Here is a 20,145-nt window from a genome sequence, read left to right as displayed (position 1 = left end):
TTGGGTTCTTAGCGATATGTGATATCATATAGTGATACGATATGTTGTGACGATATTTTTTACATAATACTAGTTATTAGACAATCCTGTACATATATGCTATATTCCCCTGTAATGAAGTTTTATTCACTCAAATCCTCTACCTCTCAAAATCCTGATACGGTAAAGAAACTTTATTCCCAGATTCGAACTCACACCTAAACGTCTGTAAGACACGCTACGAATTTCTGAGGGGAACGTAACTTTCTTTTTCGGTCGAGTAGCCTAATCAGAGAAGAAAAGGTACACTTACGTATACAGCGAGCCGCTACTTCCGGCTGCTGGCAGGCGATCCTCGGCGTGGAAGGTAGCGCAGAGTTGGTCTGCTGTCGGGAATGATGGGAATGGTTGTTCTTCGACGAGTGAAAAGATTGCTGGGAGGGCGGCCTTCGACCTCCGACTATTGGTCCCATATTGATGCCGCCTACGCCATTGTTACTGCTGCTGGCACTCTGGAAATGAAGGCGTACGGATTCGAAGCGTTACTCTTTAAACGCAAATTATATTAATTACGTTGAAAAATGTACAAATAACTTCAAAATGGCATAATTTGGTGAAAAAAGATTGCTCACTGCATTTACGGATCAACCTCTATACCCCTCTGCTTTGCTCTAAATTACGTAAGCAATCGTTTCCGGACAGGATCCACGATCTCGATTAGTCTCGGAAAGGTACGGTCTTATCCAGAATTTATCAAGATCGATGTCTCCGCCTAATATTTATTGTCTGTACAAACCTCTTGGCTAATATTTTATTTAATGGCAAATCTCCACTTTATCTTGATGTCGTGAGTTATTTGGGGTTCTGACCAGAACCTTCTCCTCTAACTCTTCTGCTTATATTTGTATTTATTTTTGTATTATTCATACAAGATACGAATTATTTAGTCAATTCAATTGGAAGATGAAGGTGATTATAAACAGAGTGAAACGTAAAGGAATAGCTTGCTTGGGACTGTAGGAAAGTAACCCTCAAGCTTCTATATAAACCAGCTTTTTATGAGCATTTACGGAATCGTTGGAAGCCAATGAGTTCGTATCATAACTGCAAAAATTTCGAGCATACGTAAGGGCATTCAGAGTTTCACAGTCAGACAATAGACGTAGGCGAGAGTACATGTTACGTGTCTCATCTGTTACATCACCAAGAGAGAAGGCGGACAATGGATAGGATGGTTTCGAGTAACGTGACGGGACTTTACACGGGACGTTGAAATGATATAGAATTATGCTCTACCTGTTTAGTATGCACGGCGAAAAAATGAGGAAAAAATATGACAGGAGATGAAGTCAAAATGCTCGTGCGTGGCCAGACGAGATGTGGGCATGTTTATTCTATCGATGCAGTCGTAGTGGAGTTCCACTTTGGTATAATTAGAACAAAATATTGAAACTCTTATTAAACTGCATGCTTGCCATTTATTTAACCCTTTCGAATTTTTATGTACCTACTCCGTTTATTTTACGCGTTTATTCCCCAATTAACAGGAAGGGCAGATTTAACACGGAATGGAAAAGATAACAAAGGCCAAAGTAGCGAGACGCAGCTGGAACTGTGGAAACCCAACCACAATTACAAACACAACGTCAAATGATTAAGCGTCGTATCTAGCGAACGAGGGATGTAACTGTAACAAATAAGTCCTTGCGTAGGAGAATCTGTCTGTAAATTTGAAACAGTTGCAGGTGGAACAGACGTAGTACGACGATAATTGATTTTCTAGAAATTCTTCCAGTTTACGCATTGATATGCTTTGTAGCGACAACTCGCTAACAAGAGAATCGTCGACCAATTTTGAATCTTTTTTTAGTTTTAATTGAATAGCCAACAGTACCACGAATCGCGTTACAGGGAAACGAAATCAAGGTTTGCTTTATTCGATACACTACATGTCGATTGCACCTAAAAGTAAAAATTTATTATACCAAAAACGTGTCCTACCCGATAAATATTAATTAGGTAGAGTTCGATGTACATGTAAAATCGACGTTAATTTTGAATTCCATTGAAATTACGGATAGATTGCAACAGACGCATCGGAAAATGATCTGAATCGAATCAAATATGAAATGATTGTAAATGATGTAAAATATTTCGTATAAACTCTTACAATTCTGCTGAATGACATGATCAAAAGGAGTTTTCATACCCCATTTTTCAAAGGATAAAAAACAAAAACCCTGCGTATCCTGTCAAACACGAATTTATCATTGGAAATTATTTAGAATTCTATATGCGTCAGCAAGACATTAATAAATCTAGCAATATCAAAGCTACCATACTATTGTCCAATTTGCAATACATTTAAAACAAATACGGAGATTTCCAATAAAAATTTCAAAAGTTATATCACTTATTAACATTGTAGACAATGTTTTCCATTATGTAATGTACATTATGTCAGAAAGTATGACGGGCGCGACGTTTCAATTGTGCTATACTGTAGACTAAACCATCACAATAGATGTCCACGGGGTGCCAATCATTTTTTATCCATGTTATCAGCTACTGCAAACATTGTCTTCATCAGTAGCGTATCGGAAACTCGTAACCTGTGAGATCATAGAGAATCCATCCACTTTACAACCTCTCACTTGCTCCCGTTCGACTTTTAATGAAAAGTGAAAAAAAATTTCCAACAGAATACACGTAATGACAATTAAACTTTGCAAATTTTTCTTCGTGCATTATCTACAAGAGCCATCAGAAAGTGAATACGTAATGGAGAAGTTCTAACAGGCACCTCGAGAACCGTTCAAGGTTAAAAATCGTCGGAACGGGCGACCGTTTATTAGATTACTTCCTTCGACATAAATCAACGTCTAGCCTCGCCAATTAAAATTTGTCGTTGTAAATTGCCTCGCAAAACGCTGTACGCCCAACGTATCGGTAGACGCGTCGTTCAATAATGAGAGAACAGTGACTTACTCTCTTCTTTATCATTTTCAATGGCAGCAAAGGCTGAGGGCAAGTAGTAGTTTCGCAAACTCGAGAAGTTTGCGATCCCCGACTTTCACAACACGTGGGGAAGATTACACGAGTGTCGTTCAACTATCGGCGTTCGACTTTATATTAGTTTTGCGCTGATCTTGGACCGTTCAGTATTTTGATCAATTTCATAAATGAATTCTTCGAATTCTGATGTTCCCCACTTTGAAATTACGAAGCTGAAATTTGGGAGATGAAGGAATGGTATTCGAACGTAGGAAAAGTATCGATAAAAATTAGTAAAGTCTTTAGGAATAGAACAGAAATGAAACTCCTTTTTTCTTTCTACCAAGAATAATCTGTACTCTATTCAACGAGTACTTAAATTAATCTAAGAACGAAATAAGTAATCCAGTGCCATTACATTAAGAATATAATTAATTCAATGCCTCTTTTAACAGAAACGATATTACATGGAATAAAAACTCTCCAATGACATTTGTTCCGGATCTTAATAAAGTTCATCGCAAAAGAGGAAATCTCTTCCAATGACATTTGTTCCGGATCTTAATAAAGTTCATCGCAAAAGAGGAAATCTCTTCCATAAGGGATTTTCCTCAGAAACTAATCGATTTAAGCGATTCGTCGATCCCATTTGCAATAATCTTCATTGTTCTTGCGTAAAGAGCGGCTTAATTTGATCGCGGGGAATATTTTCTTTGATGTTCCCTACAATATAGCTTCTGTATCACGGTAGTATTAATAATTATGGAAATCGGACCGCCGAGCTTTAAGTCAAACGAATTTCTTCGAATGGAAATGTAAACAAGAAAATATTGCATCGTTTAAAGGAGCTAAATGTTCTTTTCATTGCGTCACCGTGTCTCAGGCTACATGGCGAATATACAGGGTGCTCCACCAGTAGTGCCTGTGTCATTTTTGAATAAAGAAAGAAGAATTGCTTAAAGTTACATGAAAGAAGAGGAACACATTTCAATTTTTTTTTATTATATCTGACTGGTGCAAAACGAAGTAACGTCTATTAGTTATTCTGTCTTGTTAAGTTATACGATCTTAAAATAAGTATCCCCCGAAAAGCTGTATCGCATGAATGGCGTTTCCTGTATTAGCTGCATAGTTAGATTCTGATTAACTCGATAACGACTTTAATCAGAAATCGATAACACCAGACGCTCTAGAAATCCGTAATTTTTGCGAGCTATTGTTTGAACTGAAATACTTGATACCATGTTGTACAGGTATTAATATTTTTCTTTCTAGTAATTCAGCTATGTAATCAGTGAAATGAAAATAGAAAATTAAAAGTTCCAGCTTCAACAGCACTTTTTAAAACTCCAATATAAAAACTCTTTTTAACCCTTCTTTTTCAACTGTATTCTTTCTGCATAGGATTTTTCCAATTTGAATCAATGTCAAGCTTTCGACGTGTAAACGTACCATTTTCCGCGTGCTCAATTCATCATATTCGTTATTTCGATAGAGCTCTTGACAAATCGGAATTGCCATAGAAGAATTCAATATTGCGCACAGGTGAAAGATTCGAGTATTGATTGAAATGTGTCATTACAATACGGTAGACTTTACTACGGCAGCATCTGTGTACGGTGTTTAATATTTAAATTTAATATGACGAACATCGCAGGGAAATGCAATATCAATTTTAATGCCAATTTAGAACTTCTATACACAATCGTCGTTACCTTTGCCGATGAAACTGCAATTTATGTTAGGAAAATAATGTATGGTTATTAACCATAAAACTAGGATATCATTTTAACGATAGGCTACTATAATGCGATCGTCGTGTATACCAATAATAAAATTAATGACTGGATTTGAAGTTACCGCCTCGCTCGAGTATTAGACGCTCTTCCTATCACCTGTGATTCGATAAAATTTCATGTGTAGATCGCTCATGCACGAACCAGGAGCAAGTGCGGGGCAGATTTTTCAGGTCGAACAGTATGAATAATTCAGTAGCGCGGTCTGCGAAGTGTGCTTGTTTCGAAGCCGTGAAACGAACGATATTTGACGAGTCGCCAAACACTTCCGTCTCGATGATTCGGCAGATACGAGCATTGGATCATTCTGCTTTTCGGGTCACGGTCTTGTGCCGATGAGAAAAGCGCACAAAGATACATGTAGGTTCCATTGAGGTGCATTCAATATTCGTACTACCATACTACTGTACCACTGTACATCCTCAGGGGCTATGACTGTGCTTCCCCGATATACTCGAGCTCCTTTTAAGCCCGTTGGTCCTGAGTGCCATAGACTAATAAGAATATAACACGTAAAAGAGATAAGTGTATGGAAATCTGTTTCGTAAAGATCAGTAACAAAGTTTCCCCAAGTCACAAATATTGTTCAAAAAAATGTTATTGACCTCCATGATCTACGCACTGGGTAACCTCTTGAGGTAATTTTACAATACATTTTGGAATTGAAACATATACCATAATTATCTTTAAAGAATTAAACCATCTACCATATGATTTATCAAAACTCGAACCCGATCTACACGTGGATTGGATTATTGAAATTGGAGATAAATTGGGATAAATTGCGAGCGATGAAAGTCTGAATGAGATTCTAGGAACTGATCCACGTGAAACTGTACCGTCGATTGGCTCGCAAATACGTGCTGGTTTATCCACGGCCGTTGGTCAATTGGCAAATATTGGAAAAATAAGAAAGATGGGTAAGTGGATTTTTTGTCGATCGAATTAAGTTTGAATATGCTGCAAATGGAAATAGCTGTTTCATTGGGACAAATGAACAGAATCCAATTTGCAAATTAGTCCCTTCCAGAATGGGAAATAAACTCAACATGTAAACATACAAACAATATCATTTCAAAAGTGCCTAGATTTGTTTCAAGCATTGTTTAGAGTACACAGTGAACAGCTCATATATAAAAGTAAAAAAAATAATTTTTCCATGGATCGATCTTCATTGTACTCTGTATAAACGTGTAATGAAAGACCTTAGCAAAAACTGCTTATCAATTTAATATATCAACAGCGGCACGTTACCTTTGAAAGAAGTCAATTGACGTAATTCTTCTCCTTCAAAGTTGCTGAAGTCAACCTTTGCGAGGTTGCAAGTTAATAGCGTGCTTTCGTTTGTGCTGTTAAACTAATATTCATCAAAGTTTTTTAAGCGTGTTATCAAGGTATTGCGAGAAATGGGCGTTGCGTGAGAAACGTTTTTCTTTTAAAATATCGTAATATTTATAACTCAAGTTTCAATACGTTCATCTCTTTCCCATATTATTGTTTTACTCCGATTTGAAATTCGACATGCGATTTTCCGTTTCATTTGCTTTATGAAGATCGTCAAAGCAATCGAATCATTTGTTTGGTAACATGCAACGAAGTAACGTAAGCAATGCATTTTAATTCCTCCCCCTTTTTCCCTTTGGTATAGTTATTCCGTGTTACGAGATTCACTAAAGCCATGATGAATACTGTTTCCATCTAAATAGGATTATAGAGATTAAGCCAGTGGATGGAGTTAAAACCGTTGAATCTACCAATCGACCAAGTTTATATTAGTTGATCGCTTCAGTAACAGTCGCAGAAAGTATCAGTCATTATTTTAAATTACGGATCGCTCTGGAAAATAATACAATTGCGCGCAGAGTGCATCATTACAGAGAGGATTCTTGTAGAAGTTTTTATTTAAATATCAGGATTTCAATTAGGCATAAAAATACGAATTTCATACTGCCCTTAGAATTGCTTATATTTGTTTTGTTGTAATTCATGAAATACAGAAAGTACTATACAGATTATATTTACGTTAAGTATAGAAAGGATATGTATCGTATATCGAATATGTTACGGTTTAGCTTCTGTATACATCTAGATACAGTGAGTACTACACAAATTCAGCCTATCAAACCTATCATTTAATTTCTACAATGGACGTACTTTAACACGTTCAGAACGTGGTAAGTACAGAAAGTACTAAAATTTCATTATGTCATTTGTCTAAACTTCTACCCCAAACTTCTGGACCTCTCTTCGATCAATATTCCCCCCTTTCGATGTAATATGTCAACATTCTTACTTGTTCGATTAAGAAAAGTTTCACTCTTAAGCTTTACATAGTGAAATAGAACTGTTCTCCTCGCCAGTTTCCGCTTTCTGAGCCAAACTACTCCTTTCAATCGATATTCATTTCAACACAGAATCTCACCGTTCCCCGCTAGTCGATTAACAACAGTTTCCTAAGTTTTGCTAACGTCGACATCGCCAACAGAAACTCCATTGTCCCTAACCTTGAAGTTCAACCAGAACCCATTGTCAGCAGTGAGCACAGCGGTCTTCTTGCTGAATCTCATCGGGATGGTGGTTTTAGCGCAGGGCTCGATCTCACAGCGCAACAGAAGGTAGAATAACATGATCTTGTTCTCCAGCAAGGCGAACCTGTTCCCTATGCAGATTCTTGGGCCTATACCGAATGGCATGTAAGTGTTCTGAGATATTTCAGCGTTCAGGAACCGATCGGGATCGAATTTGAGTGGATTGGGGTAGATCTTTGGGTCGCGTTGCGTAGCGAATGGCAGAAACCACACGACATCTCCTGGTTTCATGGTGATAGGTTTCGAGTCTGGGTTTGCTGGCTCTAACTCAAACTCTTTCACGCAAACACGATCCAGAAAACCTGCGGCAGGGTAGAGCCTGTTGGTCTCATCTAGCACCGCATCCATGTATTTCATGTCTTTCAGAGCGTCGTAGGTGGGTTTCCCATTGGTCTTGCGCATAACATTCTCTATTTCCGCTCGCAGCTTGGCTTGCACGTCTGGATTCGCTGCTATTTCGTGAGCAGCGAAGCACATCAGGTTGGAGGTCGTGTCGAACCCTCCCAGGAAGAAGACGAAAGCCTGGTTAGTCATTTCGTCGATAGAGAGTTGTCTCCCGTTGGTATCCCGTGATTCCATCATCAGCTGGATCATATCTGGACGGTGGACATTCTGTTTATAGACAAAGAGAAGTCATAGTAAAAGGAAAATGAGGAAACATAATGGTACCTTAATTAGGTACCATTCGCTTACCTTCTCTCTCCTTGTTCTAACCGCCTCATCAATGATACTAGTGAAGTATTTGCGAGTCTTGGTACTGAACACTCTTATCTTGAGTAATTTGGACAAATTAGGGAAGTTCCTTCCCAACAGAAACTTCAGCGACCTAATGGGTGTGATGGCCATGCTCTTTTTAACAAACACGTAAAACTCGTTGTCCTTATTTTTCATGGAATCAACAGCTATACCAAAATTGGTCGTCGCAATCACGTCGGTACTGCATCTTCCGAAAATGTCCTTCAAGTCGTAGATTTTGCCATTTTTTGATTCCGCGGCAATGTGCTCCGCGAATCTTTCCACGCAATCCTTCATCAGCGTGAACATGGTCTTCATTTTAGAAGAGGTGAAAGATGGGCTCAGGAGCTTTCTCATTTCTCGCCAGTGATCACCGCGAAGAGAGAACAGGTTCTTCCCCATCAGAGGGTCCAGCTCCTCGTCAACCAAGCCCCGATGGTCGGTGAAGTTGTCGAAATTCTTGATGGCGATCGATGATACTATGTCTGGATCACGGACCACTATTATTGGCGTGGTGAACATGTAGAATCCGAAGTACTTGAAGTTTGGGAAGCTATTGTACAACTTCTGAAGATACTCAGACATGCATACACGACAGAAGATGATCGGTGCCATGTTCCCCAGGATAGGAAGAGGCGATTTGTGCATGATTCCCATGCGCTTGAAATAGTTCATTGATTTCCATACATACTGATAGACGAAGAGGAGGACCGTCACGAAGAACAGGGCTGCCGTGACAAGATCCATCTTGGTCGTGTCTCGATCGTCAACTGAGTGAAGATGATAAACACCGTCGTTGTTCACTCGTGATTGAGTCTAGTTAGCAATCGAGAGAGATTGCGAGCCCGCGATGTGACACTTAAGCCTCGATAACTGACTCTTATATAAGGCTGTTGATAAGAAATATTAAGGTGAAGCGACTTAATCGATAAGAAGATGTCTCGTTTGTAGTCTACGTGAGTCTTCGAATAAATAAGAATCGAGGTTGGCACTAGGTTCTAATTAACTACAAATAGGTTCTTATTATTTAATTAAAAGTGAAGGAAGAGAGGGACAATTTCAAGGCAAAACTTTAGAATTGACATCTAGCTAGGTTACTTTAGTACAGAGGATTCTTTATTCTCTTAAATAAACAGTATGTTAACAAACAGTTTGACCATAGTATCATAGTATTTAATCTTAATACATAAGTATATCACAATCAAAGCATTTTCCAAAAGAAGCTTCCCTTTATCCAACAATTCTATTCTCAAATAACAGCTTCATCCCTAGCCTTGAAGTTCAGCCAGAACCCATTGTCAGCAACCAGCCCGAATCTCTTTTTGTCGAATCTCATTGGTAACGTGGTCTGAGCGCAGGGTTCTATCTCGCAGCGCAATAAGAGGTAGATTAACACGATCTTAGCCTCCATCAAAGCAAATCTCTTCGCTATGCAGATTCTTGGGCCTATACCGAACGGAACGTTAATGTTTTGAGGAACGTCGTCGTTCAGAAACCTATTGGGATCGAACTTGAGTGGATCAGGGAAGTTTTTTGGGTCACGCTGGATGGCGAAAGGCATGAACCACACGAGTCCCCCTGGTTTCATGGTGAATGGCTTCGAATTCGGAGTCGCTGGTGGAAACGTGAATTCTTCCACGCATACACGGTCTAGTCGTGTCACTACAGGGTATAGTCTGCCTGATTCCTTCAGGACTGCGTCCATGTAAGTCATCTCCTTGATGGCATCGTAGCAGAGACTTCCACCTGTCTTTCGAACAACTTCCTGGATCTCTGCTCGCAACTTGGCTTGCACGTCTGGATTCGCTGCGATCTCGTGAACAGTGAAGCACAGGAAGCTAGAGGACGTGTCATACCCTGCCAGGAAGAAGACGTACGCTTGATTTGTCATTTCGTCGATGGTTAGCTCCGTTCCGTCCTTGTTCCTCGCCTCCATCATCAATTGGATCATGTCTGGACGGTAGATACCCTGTTCGTGGAGACAGATCAAAAAACAACACTTGAGACATTCTAAACTCTCAAGATCTTCTACAACGTTTTAGATCTTCAACATTTTTAAATCATTCAATAAGAGCCATTGAAGAGGAGCTGTAATAAATCGAAGACATGCGTGCTATTTCAAACATTCAAGAGTCTCGAGTTTTCAAGGGCACCCGTTCTAACACTATTTTTAACAATTTCAGAATCACGCTACGTACTTCCGATGTGTTCACGTTCATTCGTATCAACTACCAGTCCAATTACTTGATAACCGTGCCTCGTAACGACCGCTAATCTAACAAATTTTTTGCCTTTTTCTCGTACCTGTTCTTTCCTCGTAGTAACAGCGTTTGCAACAACACCAGTGATGTAACGGCGATCCTCATCGCTCATGATCTTAATCCCAAACAGTTTGGTCAATCTAGGAAAGTTATTTCCTATCATCAGCTTTAAGGACTTGACAGGCGACAAGTTTATCGAGTTTTCAGCGAATACGTAGAACTCGTTGTTGGGATGCTTCATTGAGTCGATAGCGACCCCGTAGCTGGACGTTGCGATAACATCGGTTGCGTATCGTCCAAAGATCTTCTTCAAGTTATACACCTTCCCTCCTTTCGATTCCTTGGCGATGTGGTTGGTGAAATTATCTGCGCAATCGACGATCAGGTTAAACATGATCTTCATCTTGGAAGAGGTGAAGGATGGACTCAACGTCTTCCTCATCTCTCGCCAGCGATCACCGCGAAGAGCAAACAGGTTCTTCCCCATCAGAGGGTCCAGCTCCTCGTCAACGAAGCCGCGATGGTCGGTGAAGTTGTCAAAGTTTTTCACTGTGATCGAGGTGAGAAGTTCAGGGTCGCGAAGCACTATCACGGGCGTGGTGAAATTATAGAATCCAAAATACTTGGCATCCGAGAAACGATTGTACATCCGCTGAAGATAATCTCCCATGAAGATACGACGGAACAAGGGAGGTGCTATGTGGCCTAGGATCGGAATCCAAGGTTCGTGTGGGATTCCCAGTCGCTCGAAGTACTTCATCGGCTTCCACAGGAAGTGGTACACGAGGAGGAACGCTGCCACGAGGGTTAAAGTTGTTGCACACAGGTCCATCTTCAAAGTGTTTTCGAGACTGTCACCAGCTAGTCGATGATCCTGGTATTCATTCACGACAGACTTGTGGCGCTGTTATATAGTTTTCGTAACAGCTTGTTACATAATACTATACCACAGAACATCACGAGCTTGCTATTTTGTATAGAACGCCTTATCAAGGTTAAATGGAACTCTGATTTATAATGATGGCTTTATCAATACGGAACACCTAAAAACAATCGTTAACAATGCTGAACCAATGAATAATTTTAAAAAACATTGTATTTTAGAAATTCTCAGGTAATTCCAATGATTTATCGACCTCCATAGGAGACGATAGCAAAGATTAGATTGTTGTTAGCAGATCCATCTCGATCGAGACTCGAAGAGGATCCCGTCCCAAGAGAAATTCGCGAGAGCAGCGAGTCGAAACACTTGTTGATACTCATATCAGGACGACAGGAGTGGATGAACACTCCAGTATGACAATTATGTGGCATACGACTCCTGGACAGGTTTGCTAAAAGATTTGGAGTGGATTACGAGATAAACGTTTCGCACTAGTGAAACTACATACCCAATATTGTACGTGTACTATTCTCAACTTTGTTCGATACACTTTATCATATTATCACCGAGTTGTTTACAAAACTAAGATTCTACATGCCGCTAATCAAAACAAATAGAAAATAGATATAAAATAATGATGAATGACTACGCGCTAATGATAAAAAGATAAACAAACGTTTGAATATTTGATAAACTCTTATCACGCAACCGGCCACGAGTTGTTCATATAAAGAAGCGAGGTTACAAGCTACTACATACACGAGATATCTAATCAGATTTAATTTAGGTATGCGTCAGAAGTCACGTGCTGACCACTCATATGCCTACCCCTACAGTTGGCAATATAATTTTTAGTTACGCTGCGTTCTTCGACGCGTAAAAAAGTACTTCGGAACGCTATTCATATTTTCCTGGAGCAGCTCATTCGGATTTGATCTAACATGGATCCGTTCACAGCAGCTCTAATCCTTGCTACAGCGACTCTATTAATCTATCTCTACCTGTGGAAGCCGATGAAGTACTTGGAACAAATGGGAATCCCTCACGAACCTTGGTTTCCGATCCTAGGCAACATGGGGCCCATCATGTTTCGTCGCGTCCACTTCGCTGAACATTTCCAAACAATGTACAATCGTTTTCCAGACGCCAAGTACTTTGGAGTCTACAGTTTCATCAAGCCTACGATAGTACTCCGTGATCCTGACTTGATCGCTTCAATTACCATAAAAAACTTCGACAACTTCACCGATCACGATAGCTTCACAGACGAGAAAGTGGAACCTTTGTTAGGGAGAAACCTAGTCGCCCTTAAGGGCGATCGTTGGCGAGAGATGAGGAAGGTGTTGAGGCCAGCCTTCACGTCCTCCAAGATGAAGATCATGTTTAACCTGATCGTCGATTGCGCGGATAACTTCACCAAGCATATCGCAAAGCAATCCAAACAAGGGAAAGTGTTCGATTTGAAGGACAGCTTCGGTAGATACACAAACGACGTTATCGCGACCACCAGCTTTGGGATCACCGTGGACTCGATGGAGAATCCTGAGAACGAGTTCTTCATGTTCGCCAAGCAGATTGTACAGGCTTTCTCTACGCAGATGTTGAAGGTTATGGTTATACGAAACTTTTCTAGACTGGCAAGGTTCCTCGGTTTAAAATTATTCAGCGATGAGACTCGGAGATACTTCACCAACGTTGTTGCCGAGACAATTAAAACGAGAAAGGAAAAGGTTGGTATCTTATTTGGTCCACTTGCAACATTTTTCATTCATCAGACTTTTGATTACCACTCTCCTATATACGAATCTTGTATCAAGACGTTTGAACTATGTCCCAAAATAGGGTATCTACCGCCCAGACATGATCCAGTTGATGATCGAGTCCAGACACGCGGACGGACAAGAGCTCAACATCGATAAAATAACGAGCCAGGCGTTTTTCTTCTTCCTGGCTGGTTACGAAGCGTCCTCGACCTTGCTGTCCTTCGCTGCTCACGAGATCGCCGTCAACCCTGACGTACAGGCTAGATTGCGAGCAGAAATCGAGGATGTCATGAAAGCTACCAATGGAAAACCCACCTACGACGCTGTCAACAACATGAAGTATATGAGCGCAGTGATAAACGAAGCTGGCAGATTATACCCTGCGGCAGTCGCTTTGGATCGACTCTGTGTAAAGGAGTTCGTGCTCCCCCCCGCAACAGAGAATTCCAAGCCTGTGACGATGAAACCGGGAGATGTCGTGTGGATCATACCATTTACGCTCCACCGAGATCAAAAGTACTTCCCAGAGCCGAAAAGATTCGATCCTGATCGGTTTCTGGCGAAAGAGATTCCTCAGAACGTGTTCGTTCCATTTGGTATAGGCCCAAGGATTTGCATAGCGAACAGGTTCGCCTTGATGGAGGCCAAGATTGCGTTGATTTACCTTCTACTACGCTGCGACATAGAGCCTTGCGCGCAGACTACCATTCGTATGAAATTCAGCACAAAGACCTTCTCCATGGTGCCTGAAAATGGATTCTGGTTGAGGTACAAGACCAGGGAAAATGGAAATGCGTAGTTGTAAATAACGTTGATACTGACGAAGCTTTTGATTGGTCATAACATTGTTTGAAGAATGGAAGAGTTTGAATGATATATACGCAACTGATAAAGCTTGTCTGGATGGTGTTATAATCTTTCTTTCTATACAATTTTTATTATACATATTTTATAAACGTATTTTATCTGATCTCTGAAAAAGTTTTATTAAAAACAATCAAATATAACATAAGAGAATAGGAATTAGTAACATTACCAATTATTTTTTAGCATATGTTCCATGTTTCAGCAGTGAATAAATTGACTTCTTTAAGATACGTTAGTGTATCCTAAGAATACTTATAATTTGATTATTCAATGCAGAAATGCAAATGCAACTTTGCTTGCTTTTCATTTGGCAATCTGCATAACAGAGAACTGCTAACATATTCCATACATTACATGATGCAACAGAATATTTCAATGAGCAATTATCTAGCGCTACTTGTCTGCGAACAAAGTATTGGGTAATCAAGGTAAACGAACTGGCTATATGTATACATATGTGGACGACCAGCACGCATGAGTTTTGTGGAGAGAGGCAATCCGGCGTAGTATAAAAGTAGGGGGCATGGATGACGTAACTCGCATAACAGGCTCAGTTTCTCGGTCAATTGAATTTCATTCAATTGTACTTTTGTGTACATTGATACGGCCGAGAGCTTACGGTCAAGGTCATTTTGTGGTAATATGACAGGTCCCAATTAAAAGACGACCAACACACATTTCTACACACATGCATATACAATATTTTTTTTTCAAACAGCTTTTCGCAATTTCTAGGCTCAATTTATATCTGAATATCGAAAAAATGCAAAACGTTGCAATCTCGAATTTGTCTCGATAGTGATACTCTCGGTATAGATTCAGGAGAAGCTGCAAAAATGCAAAAAAAAAAATAAAAGAATGATTCAATCGAAACATTCACTCTTGCGAAACCTTATTTAATTTCGCGTTGGTTACTTTTTATTCACTCGATCAAAGTGGTTCACTCTGAGCGTTGACAATTGTACCTGTGTACGTCTTCGACTATAACCAACGTCAATCGACGATTCCAATCAGCAGGTGATGGTTTCAATTATAATCGGGAATCTCAAGTGACATACAATGACTCCAACTACATATCAAGTTGCAAATAACAATTTATAAGAGATTCGGAGCAGGTTAAGAGATAAATGTTTTATTCAAATACATTTTTTATTTATCAGGTGTAGCATCCAAAGCTTCATCGACATCAACACTGACGACAGTTACGCGTTTCCATTTTCCCTGGTCTTGTACCTCAACCAGAATCCATTTTCAGGCACCATGGAGAAGGTCTTAGTGCTGAATTTCATAGGAATGGTAGTCTGCGCGCAAGGCTCTATGTCGCAGCGCAGTAGAAGGTAAAACAACGCAATCTTGGCCTCCATCAAGGCGAACCTGTTCGCTATGCAAATCCTTGGGCCTATACCGAATGGAACGAACACGTTCTGAGGAATCTCTTCCGTCAGAAACCGATCAGGATCGAATCTTTTCGGCTCTGGGAAGTACTTTTGATCTCGGTGGAGCGTAAATGGTATGATCCACACGAGATCTTCCGGTTTCATCGTCACAGGCTTGGAATTCTCTGTTGCGGGGGGGAGCACGAACTCCTTTACACAGAGTCGATCCAAAGCGACTGCCGCAGGGTATAATCTGCCAGCTTCGTTTATCACTGCGCTCATATACTTCATGTTGTTGACAGCGTCGTAGGTGGGTTTTCCATTGGTAGCTTTCATGACATCCTCGATTTCTGCTCGCAATCTAGCCTGTACGTCAGGGTTGACGGCGATTTCGTGAGCAGCGAAGGACAGCAAGGTCGAGGACGCTTCGTAACCAGCCAGGAAGAAGATAAACGCTTGGCTCGTTATTTCATCGATGCTGAGCTCTCGTCCGTCCCCGTGTCTGGACTCCATCATCAGCTGGATCATGTCTGGTCGGTAAATACCCTAGCACATGAATGTCTCAAATAGAATTCGTAAGAGTATTCGTCTGGCAGTCAACCTGTTAATAGTGGGATACCAACCTTCTCCTTCCTCATTTGAACAGTGTTGGCAACAACACTGGTAAAGTATCGATGTGTCGCCTCGTTGAACATCCTCATACGGAGCAGTCTTGCCAGAGTAGGAAAGTTCGTTATCAGCATCATCTTCGCCGTCTGGTTATTGAAAGCCTGTACAGTTTGCTTGGCGAACACGAAGAATTCGTTCTCAGGATCCTCCATCGAGTCCACAGCAATTCCAAAGCTGGTAGTTGCGATAACGTCGTTCGTGTATCTACCAAAGATGTCCTTCACATTGAATATTTTCCCGTCTTTGGAGTGTTTCGCGATATGCTTGGTGAAGTTATCCGCGCAGTCGATAATCAGGTTGAACATGATCTTCATCTTGGCGGACGTGAACGCTGGACTCAACACCTTCCTCATCTCTCGCCAATTGTTGCCCTTCATAGCGAACAGGTTTTTCCCCAACAGAGGATCCAATTGTTCGTTAGCGAAGCCAACATGGTCGGTGAAGTTATCGAAGTTCTTTATGGTAATTGAAGCGATCAAGTCAGGATCACGGAGCACTATCGCAGGTTTGGTAAAACTGTAGACTCCAAAATACTTGGCGTCTGGAAAACGATTGTACATTGCTTGGAAATGGTCGGAAAAATAGACCCGACGAAACACGATCGGCGCCAAGTGGCCTACGATCGGCAGCCATGGTTCGTGGGGGACACCCACTTGCTCGAAGTACTTCATCGGCTTCCACAGATAGCGGTAAACGAGGAGCAACACAGCCACGACGATTAACGCTATTGTGAACGAGATCATCTTGATCGAGACTCGACAGACAACTTCTCGAAGAAAATGCGGCTGAGTGGCGAAATAAAGCGTTTGCTTGCACGCAGAGGAGCGTCGCTAAACTGGCATTCGCGCAGATAGCGGTGATCTAACGTCTGAAAGTGGTGGTCACGTGGACTCGTGAGTCACGCGTAAATGAAATCAATGTTTGGCGCGCGAAGTTACTTCTGCACGCCATTACCTGAGAGGGAATGACTCGAACCATGTTTCGAGATTAAGCTGTTTCACAAAATTTAAAGTCTGGTTATCTGTCTAATCTTATCATTGAGCAGTTCTTGATTGACCAATAAAGAATTATTCGTAAAGCTGGAGAAGATACTTGGAAACATGCAAGGCAGAAAGTATATTCCAAAAAGTACTATTACAAAAGTGAACACAGGTAAAATAATTATAAAATAAAATAACGCGTTATTCGAAATAACGTACCAAATAATATGTACAATTTCAGAAGTGCCCAGGACCCACCCTAAAATTCGCCATTGGCGTCATTCGTTCGCAACACAGTTTTGTTTTCCCTGGTCTTGAAATTTAACCAGAATCCATTCTCAGCAGCCAGTAAAACGCTCTTCTTGCTGAATCTCATGGGGATCGTCGTCTGAGCGCAAGGCTCGAAGTCGCAGCGCAATAAAAGATAAAACAATGCAATTTTCAGCACCATCATAGCGAATCTATTTCCAATACAAATTCTAGGTCCCAATCCAAAGGGAAAGAAGTGTTTTTGGGGTATTTCACCGCTCAAAAATCGATCAGGGTCGAATCTGAGCGGATCTGGAAAGTACTTTGGGTCGCGTTGAGTTGCAAACGGCATGAAACCTATCATGGTACCAGGTTTGATCGTGACAGGTTTCGAATCGAACATGGCTGGTGGGAATTCGAACTCTTTCACGCACACGCGATCCAGAACTGTCGTCACAGGGTACAGTCTGGCAGTTTCGTTTAGCACCGCGTCCAAGTACGCCATGCCTTTGATAGCATCATAAGTCGGTCTTCCATCTGTTTTCCTCGCAATTTCCTCGATTTCTGCTCTCAATCTGGCCTGAATCTCTGGGTTCACGGCGAGTTCGTAAACAACAAACGATAGGACAGTGGAGGATGTCCCATAGCCAGCCTGGAAGAAGCTGAAAGCCTGGTTCGTCATTTCGTCGATCGTTAGCTCCTTCCCGCTCGTGTCCCCAGACTCCATCATCAGTTGAATCATGTCTGGACGGTAGATACCCTGTTTTGGGACATAGTGTATATGTCATGACAAGTGAGTTTTCTATGTAAGGTTGAGGGATTAGAGGGAATAATAAACATTGGATACAGATGTAGAGAGAAGGTTGGAAGGTTGAGATTTTAGTAAATGCAGGAGGCTGGATTATTTTGGCAATAGTGTAGTAATTGTTTCATCTGCTGGCAAGGTGGCAAGTGGATAGGATGGATCACCCAGACCTAATTCAGACCTACCTTCTCCTTCCTCATATTAACAGTCTCGGTAATGACTCGAGTAAAGTAGCTACGAGTTTGGTCGTCAAATACTTTGATCCCGAGGAGTCTCGCCACACTTGGAAAGTGTCTGCCAATCAATACTTTCAGCACCTTGAGAAACGGGAAATCTATCAGCTGCTTAGCGAATACATTGAACTCGTTGTTGGGGTTCTTCATGGAGTCGACGCTGATTCCAAAGCAGGACGTTGCGATCATGTCGGTACCGTATCGACCAAAGGTGTCTTCCAAATGGTACACTTTCCCATCTTTGGATTCCTCGGCTATATGTTTGGTGAAGCTGTCCGCGCAGTCGGTGATCAGGTTGAACATGATCTTCATCTTGGCGGCGCTGAAGGCTGGGCTCAACAGCTTCCTCATTTCTCGCCAGCTGTCGCCTCGAAGGAAGAACAACGTCTTCCCCATTAAAGGGTCCATGTCCTCGTTTCCCATGCTGAGGTGGTCGGTGAAACTGTCGAACTCCTTGATAGCGATCAATGTAATCAGTTCAGGATCACGGAGAATTATCACAGGAGTGGTGAATATGTAGAATCCAAAGTATTTAGCGTCTGGGAAGCGATTGTACATTTTCTGCGCGTGCTCTCCGAGGAAGCTACACCGAAAGAGGACAGGCCCAATGTGGCCTAGGATTGGGATCCAAGGTGCGTGAGGGATTCCCAGTTGCTTGAAGTAATTCATTGGCTTCCATAGATACCGATAGAGGAGCAGAAACACTGCCACGAGGATTAGAGTCGTCGCGAACGGGTCCATGCTGATTTCGAATAGAGTAAACACCTAGTTTACTAAGTTTATCGAGGATTCCCAGGAATTAATAGAGGTATTTAATTGACTTCAGACAAGGCTTCAACCAGGAGGCTTTTGTGAACTTGACATGACATACCTGTTTCACTTCTATATAATTAATAGATAATAGACAATCCACATCTAACCAAAACACTCGCAGAATTAGCGATAAAAAGCACACTTGTTGATGCGCCGAGATACATTATGCGACTAACTTTGCGCTGGCAGACATGGAAGGAAGGAGTGGTGATCACATGACTCATGAGTCATTCGTGGATTTAATAAGAGTGGAACATAGCAGCCTACATGCAACGAGAATAACAATGTTACACAGAACTTAAAATGTTGTCTAGCAGGCGCTGCATTGCGTGGATCGACGCGCGAATCTTGATTGGACATACGGTGTTAAGAAAGTGAAAAGAAGATCAACATATGAAATAATAAACAAATGCTTTCAGTAATGTGCTTGACCTCTTGATTAGTATATTGCTGAACATGTGAAATTAAAATTAACGAAATAAACAACTGGTCGTTAATGAGATCATCTACTTAATAGCTGGTAGTTATAGCTGATTATTGGAATAAGAAATGTATTCAGACACTTCGAATGAGAAAAAACCTATCACAAAAAGTCTTCCAGCGGACAGAGTACTCGTTTCCTAGCATTATGCCATAACAGCAATCACGAGCAAAACAAGTCAAGGTTTCACATAGCAAGAAGTTTTCGCATAAAGTTGCTTTCATACTTGCTTCAGGAAAAAACGATTCAACTATACCGACCAACGTTTGTTGAATAGATGCTAGTTACCAAAATTAATTAATTCGTCATAATCTTCAACAATGAGACACGGAAACAAACAATAGATGATCACCCAGTGATCTATGTAACTCACTATGTAACAACTGCGGATTTCATACATTTATGATATAAACTAATACTAAATATAACCAAAAGGTATGCACACTCATGCCAAACGAAGTATTACATGTAGTGACTGATGATCCGTATTGTTCACTTTTCTCGTCAAGAGAAACTAGAAACGAGATCAAATATTCCCATGCAATTCAAGTGATGCACTGAACAGTCTACGCTAATCAATGGAAATGATCAATCGGCTTCATGTCAAGTCCGGACCTACATGTTGCACGTCTAATTATCTTTGTCATTCACCTTGTTCATCGAGGTAACAATG

The 20,145-nt window shown here is 41.0% G+C and overlaps 7 protein-coding genes and 1 long non-coding RNA gene across 8 annotated transcripts in view; 3 read left to right on the top strand and 5 right to left on the bottom strand.

Moving 5' to 3' along the window:
• The window catches only part of LOC128885565 (dynein axonemal heavy chain 1-like), a 77,819-nt gene that overhangs the window by 20,994 nt on the left and 36,680 nt on the right, over positions 1 to 20,145 (top strand). The gene's annotated exons all lie outside the window — the stretch shown is intronic.
• The window catches only part of LOC128885357 (thyrotropin-releasing hormone receptor-like), a 29,349-nt gene that overhangs the window by 5,004 nt on the left and 4,200 nt on the right, over positions 1 to 20,145 (bottom strand). The window contains exon 2 of the mRNA XM_054139357.1: positions 293 to 491. Coding sequence (XP_053995332.1) covers positions 293 to 491 — 199 coding nt within the window. The remainder of the gene's footprint in view (positions 1 to 292; positions 492 to 20,145) is intronic.
• On the bottom strand, positions 6,718 to 8,927 carry LOC128885352 (cytochrome P450 9e2-like). Its single transcript, XM_054139352.1, has 2 exons — positions 8,051 to 8,927; positions 6,718 to 7,969 (listed from the first exon to the last, which is right to left on the bottom strand). The coding sequence occupies exons 1-2, from the start codon at positions 8,837 to 8,839 to the stop codon at positions 7,223 to 7,225; spliced, it is 1,536 nt and encodes a 511-aa protein (XP_053995327.1). The 5' UTR covers positions 8,840 to 8,927; the 3' UTR covers positions 6,718 to 7,222.
• LOC128885353 (cytochrome P450 9e2-like) lies at positions 9,183 to 11,249 on the bottom strand. Its single transcript, XM_054139353.1, has 2 exons — positions 10,397 to 11,249; positions 9,183 to 10,061 (listed from the first exon to the last, which is right to left on the bottom strand). The coding sequence occupies exons 1-2, from the start codon at positions 11,183 to 11,185 to the stop codon at positions 9,342 to 9,344; spliced, it is 1,509 nt and encodes a 502-aa protein (XP_053995328.1). The 5' UTR covers positions 11,186 to 11,249; the 3' UTR covers positions 9,183 to 9,341.
• LOC128885354 (cytochrome P450 9e2-like) lies at positions 11,735 to 14,096 on the top strand. Its single transcript, XM_054139354.1, has 2 exons — positions 11,735 to 12,966; positions 13,079 to 14,096. The coding sequence occupies exons 1-2, from the start codon at positions 12,178 to 12,180 to the stop codon at positions 13,796 to 13,798; spliced, it is 1,509 nt and encodes a 502-aa protein (XP_053995329.1). The 5' UTR covers positions 11,735 to 12,177; the 3' UTR covers positions 13,799 to 14,096.
• On the bottom strand, positions 14,947 to 16,953 carry LOC128885355 (cytochrome P450 9e2-like). The gene is made up of 2 exons (XM_054139355.1): positions 15,866 to 16,953; positions 14,947 to 15,788 (listed from the first exon to the last, which is right to left on the bottom strand). Exons 1-2 carry the CDS (start codon positions 16,652 to 16,654, stop codon positions 15,069 to 15,071), a joined length of 1,509 nt encoding a protein of 502 aa, XP_053995330.1. The 5' UTR covers positions 16,655 to 16,953; the 3' UTR covers positions 14,947 to 15,068.
• LOC128885351 (cytochrome P450 9e2-like) lies at positions 17,013 to 18,982 on the bottom strand. The gene is made up of 2 exons (XM_054139349.1): positions 18,131 to 18,982; positions 17,013 to 17,900 (listed from the first exon to the last, which is right to left on the bottom strand). The coding sequence occupies exons 1-2, from the start codon at positions 18,917 to 18,919 to the stop codon at positions 17,151 to 17,153; spliced, it is 1,539 nt and encodes a 512-aa protein (XP_053995324.1). The 5' UTR covers positions 18,920 to 18,982; the 3' UTR covers positions 17,013 to 17,150.
• On the top strand, positions 18,861 to 19,505 carry LOC128885369 (uncharacterized). Its single transcript, XR_008459601.1, has 2 exons — positions 18,861 to 18,986; positions 19,113 to 19,505. It is a non-coding gene; the product is annotated as an uncharacterized LOC128885369 (long non-coding RNA).

The sequence above is a fragment of the Hylaeus anthracinus genome, unplaced genomic scaffold (genome assembly GCF_026225885.1).
Source record: "Hylaeus anthracinus isolate JK02 unplaced genomic scaffold, UHH_iyHylAnth1.0_haploid 11981, whole genome shotgun sequence".
In the NCBI taxonomy this organism is placed as follows: domain Eukaryota; kingdom Metazoa; phylum Arthropoda; class Insecta; order Hymenoptera; family Colletidae; genus Hylaeus; species Hylaeus anthracinus.
Note: the sequence above shows the minus strand (reverse complement) of the source record. Positions and strands in the feature narration are given on the sequence as shown.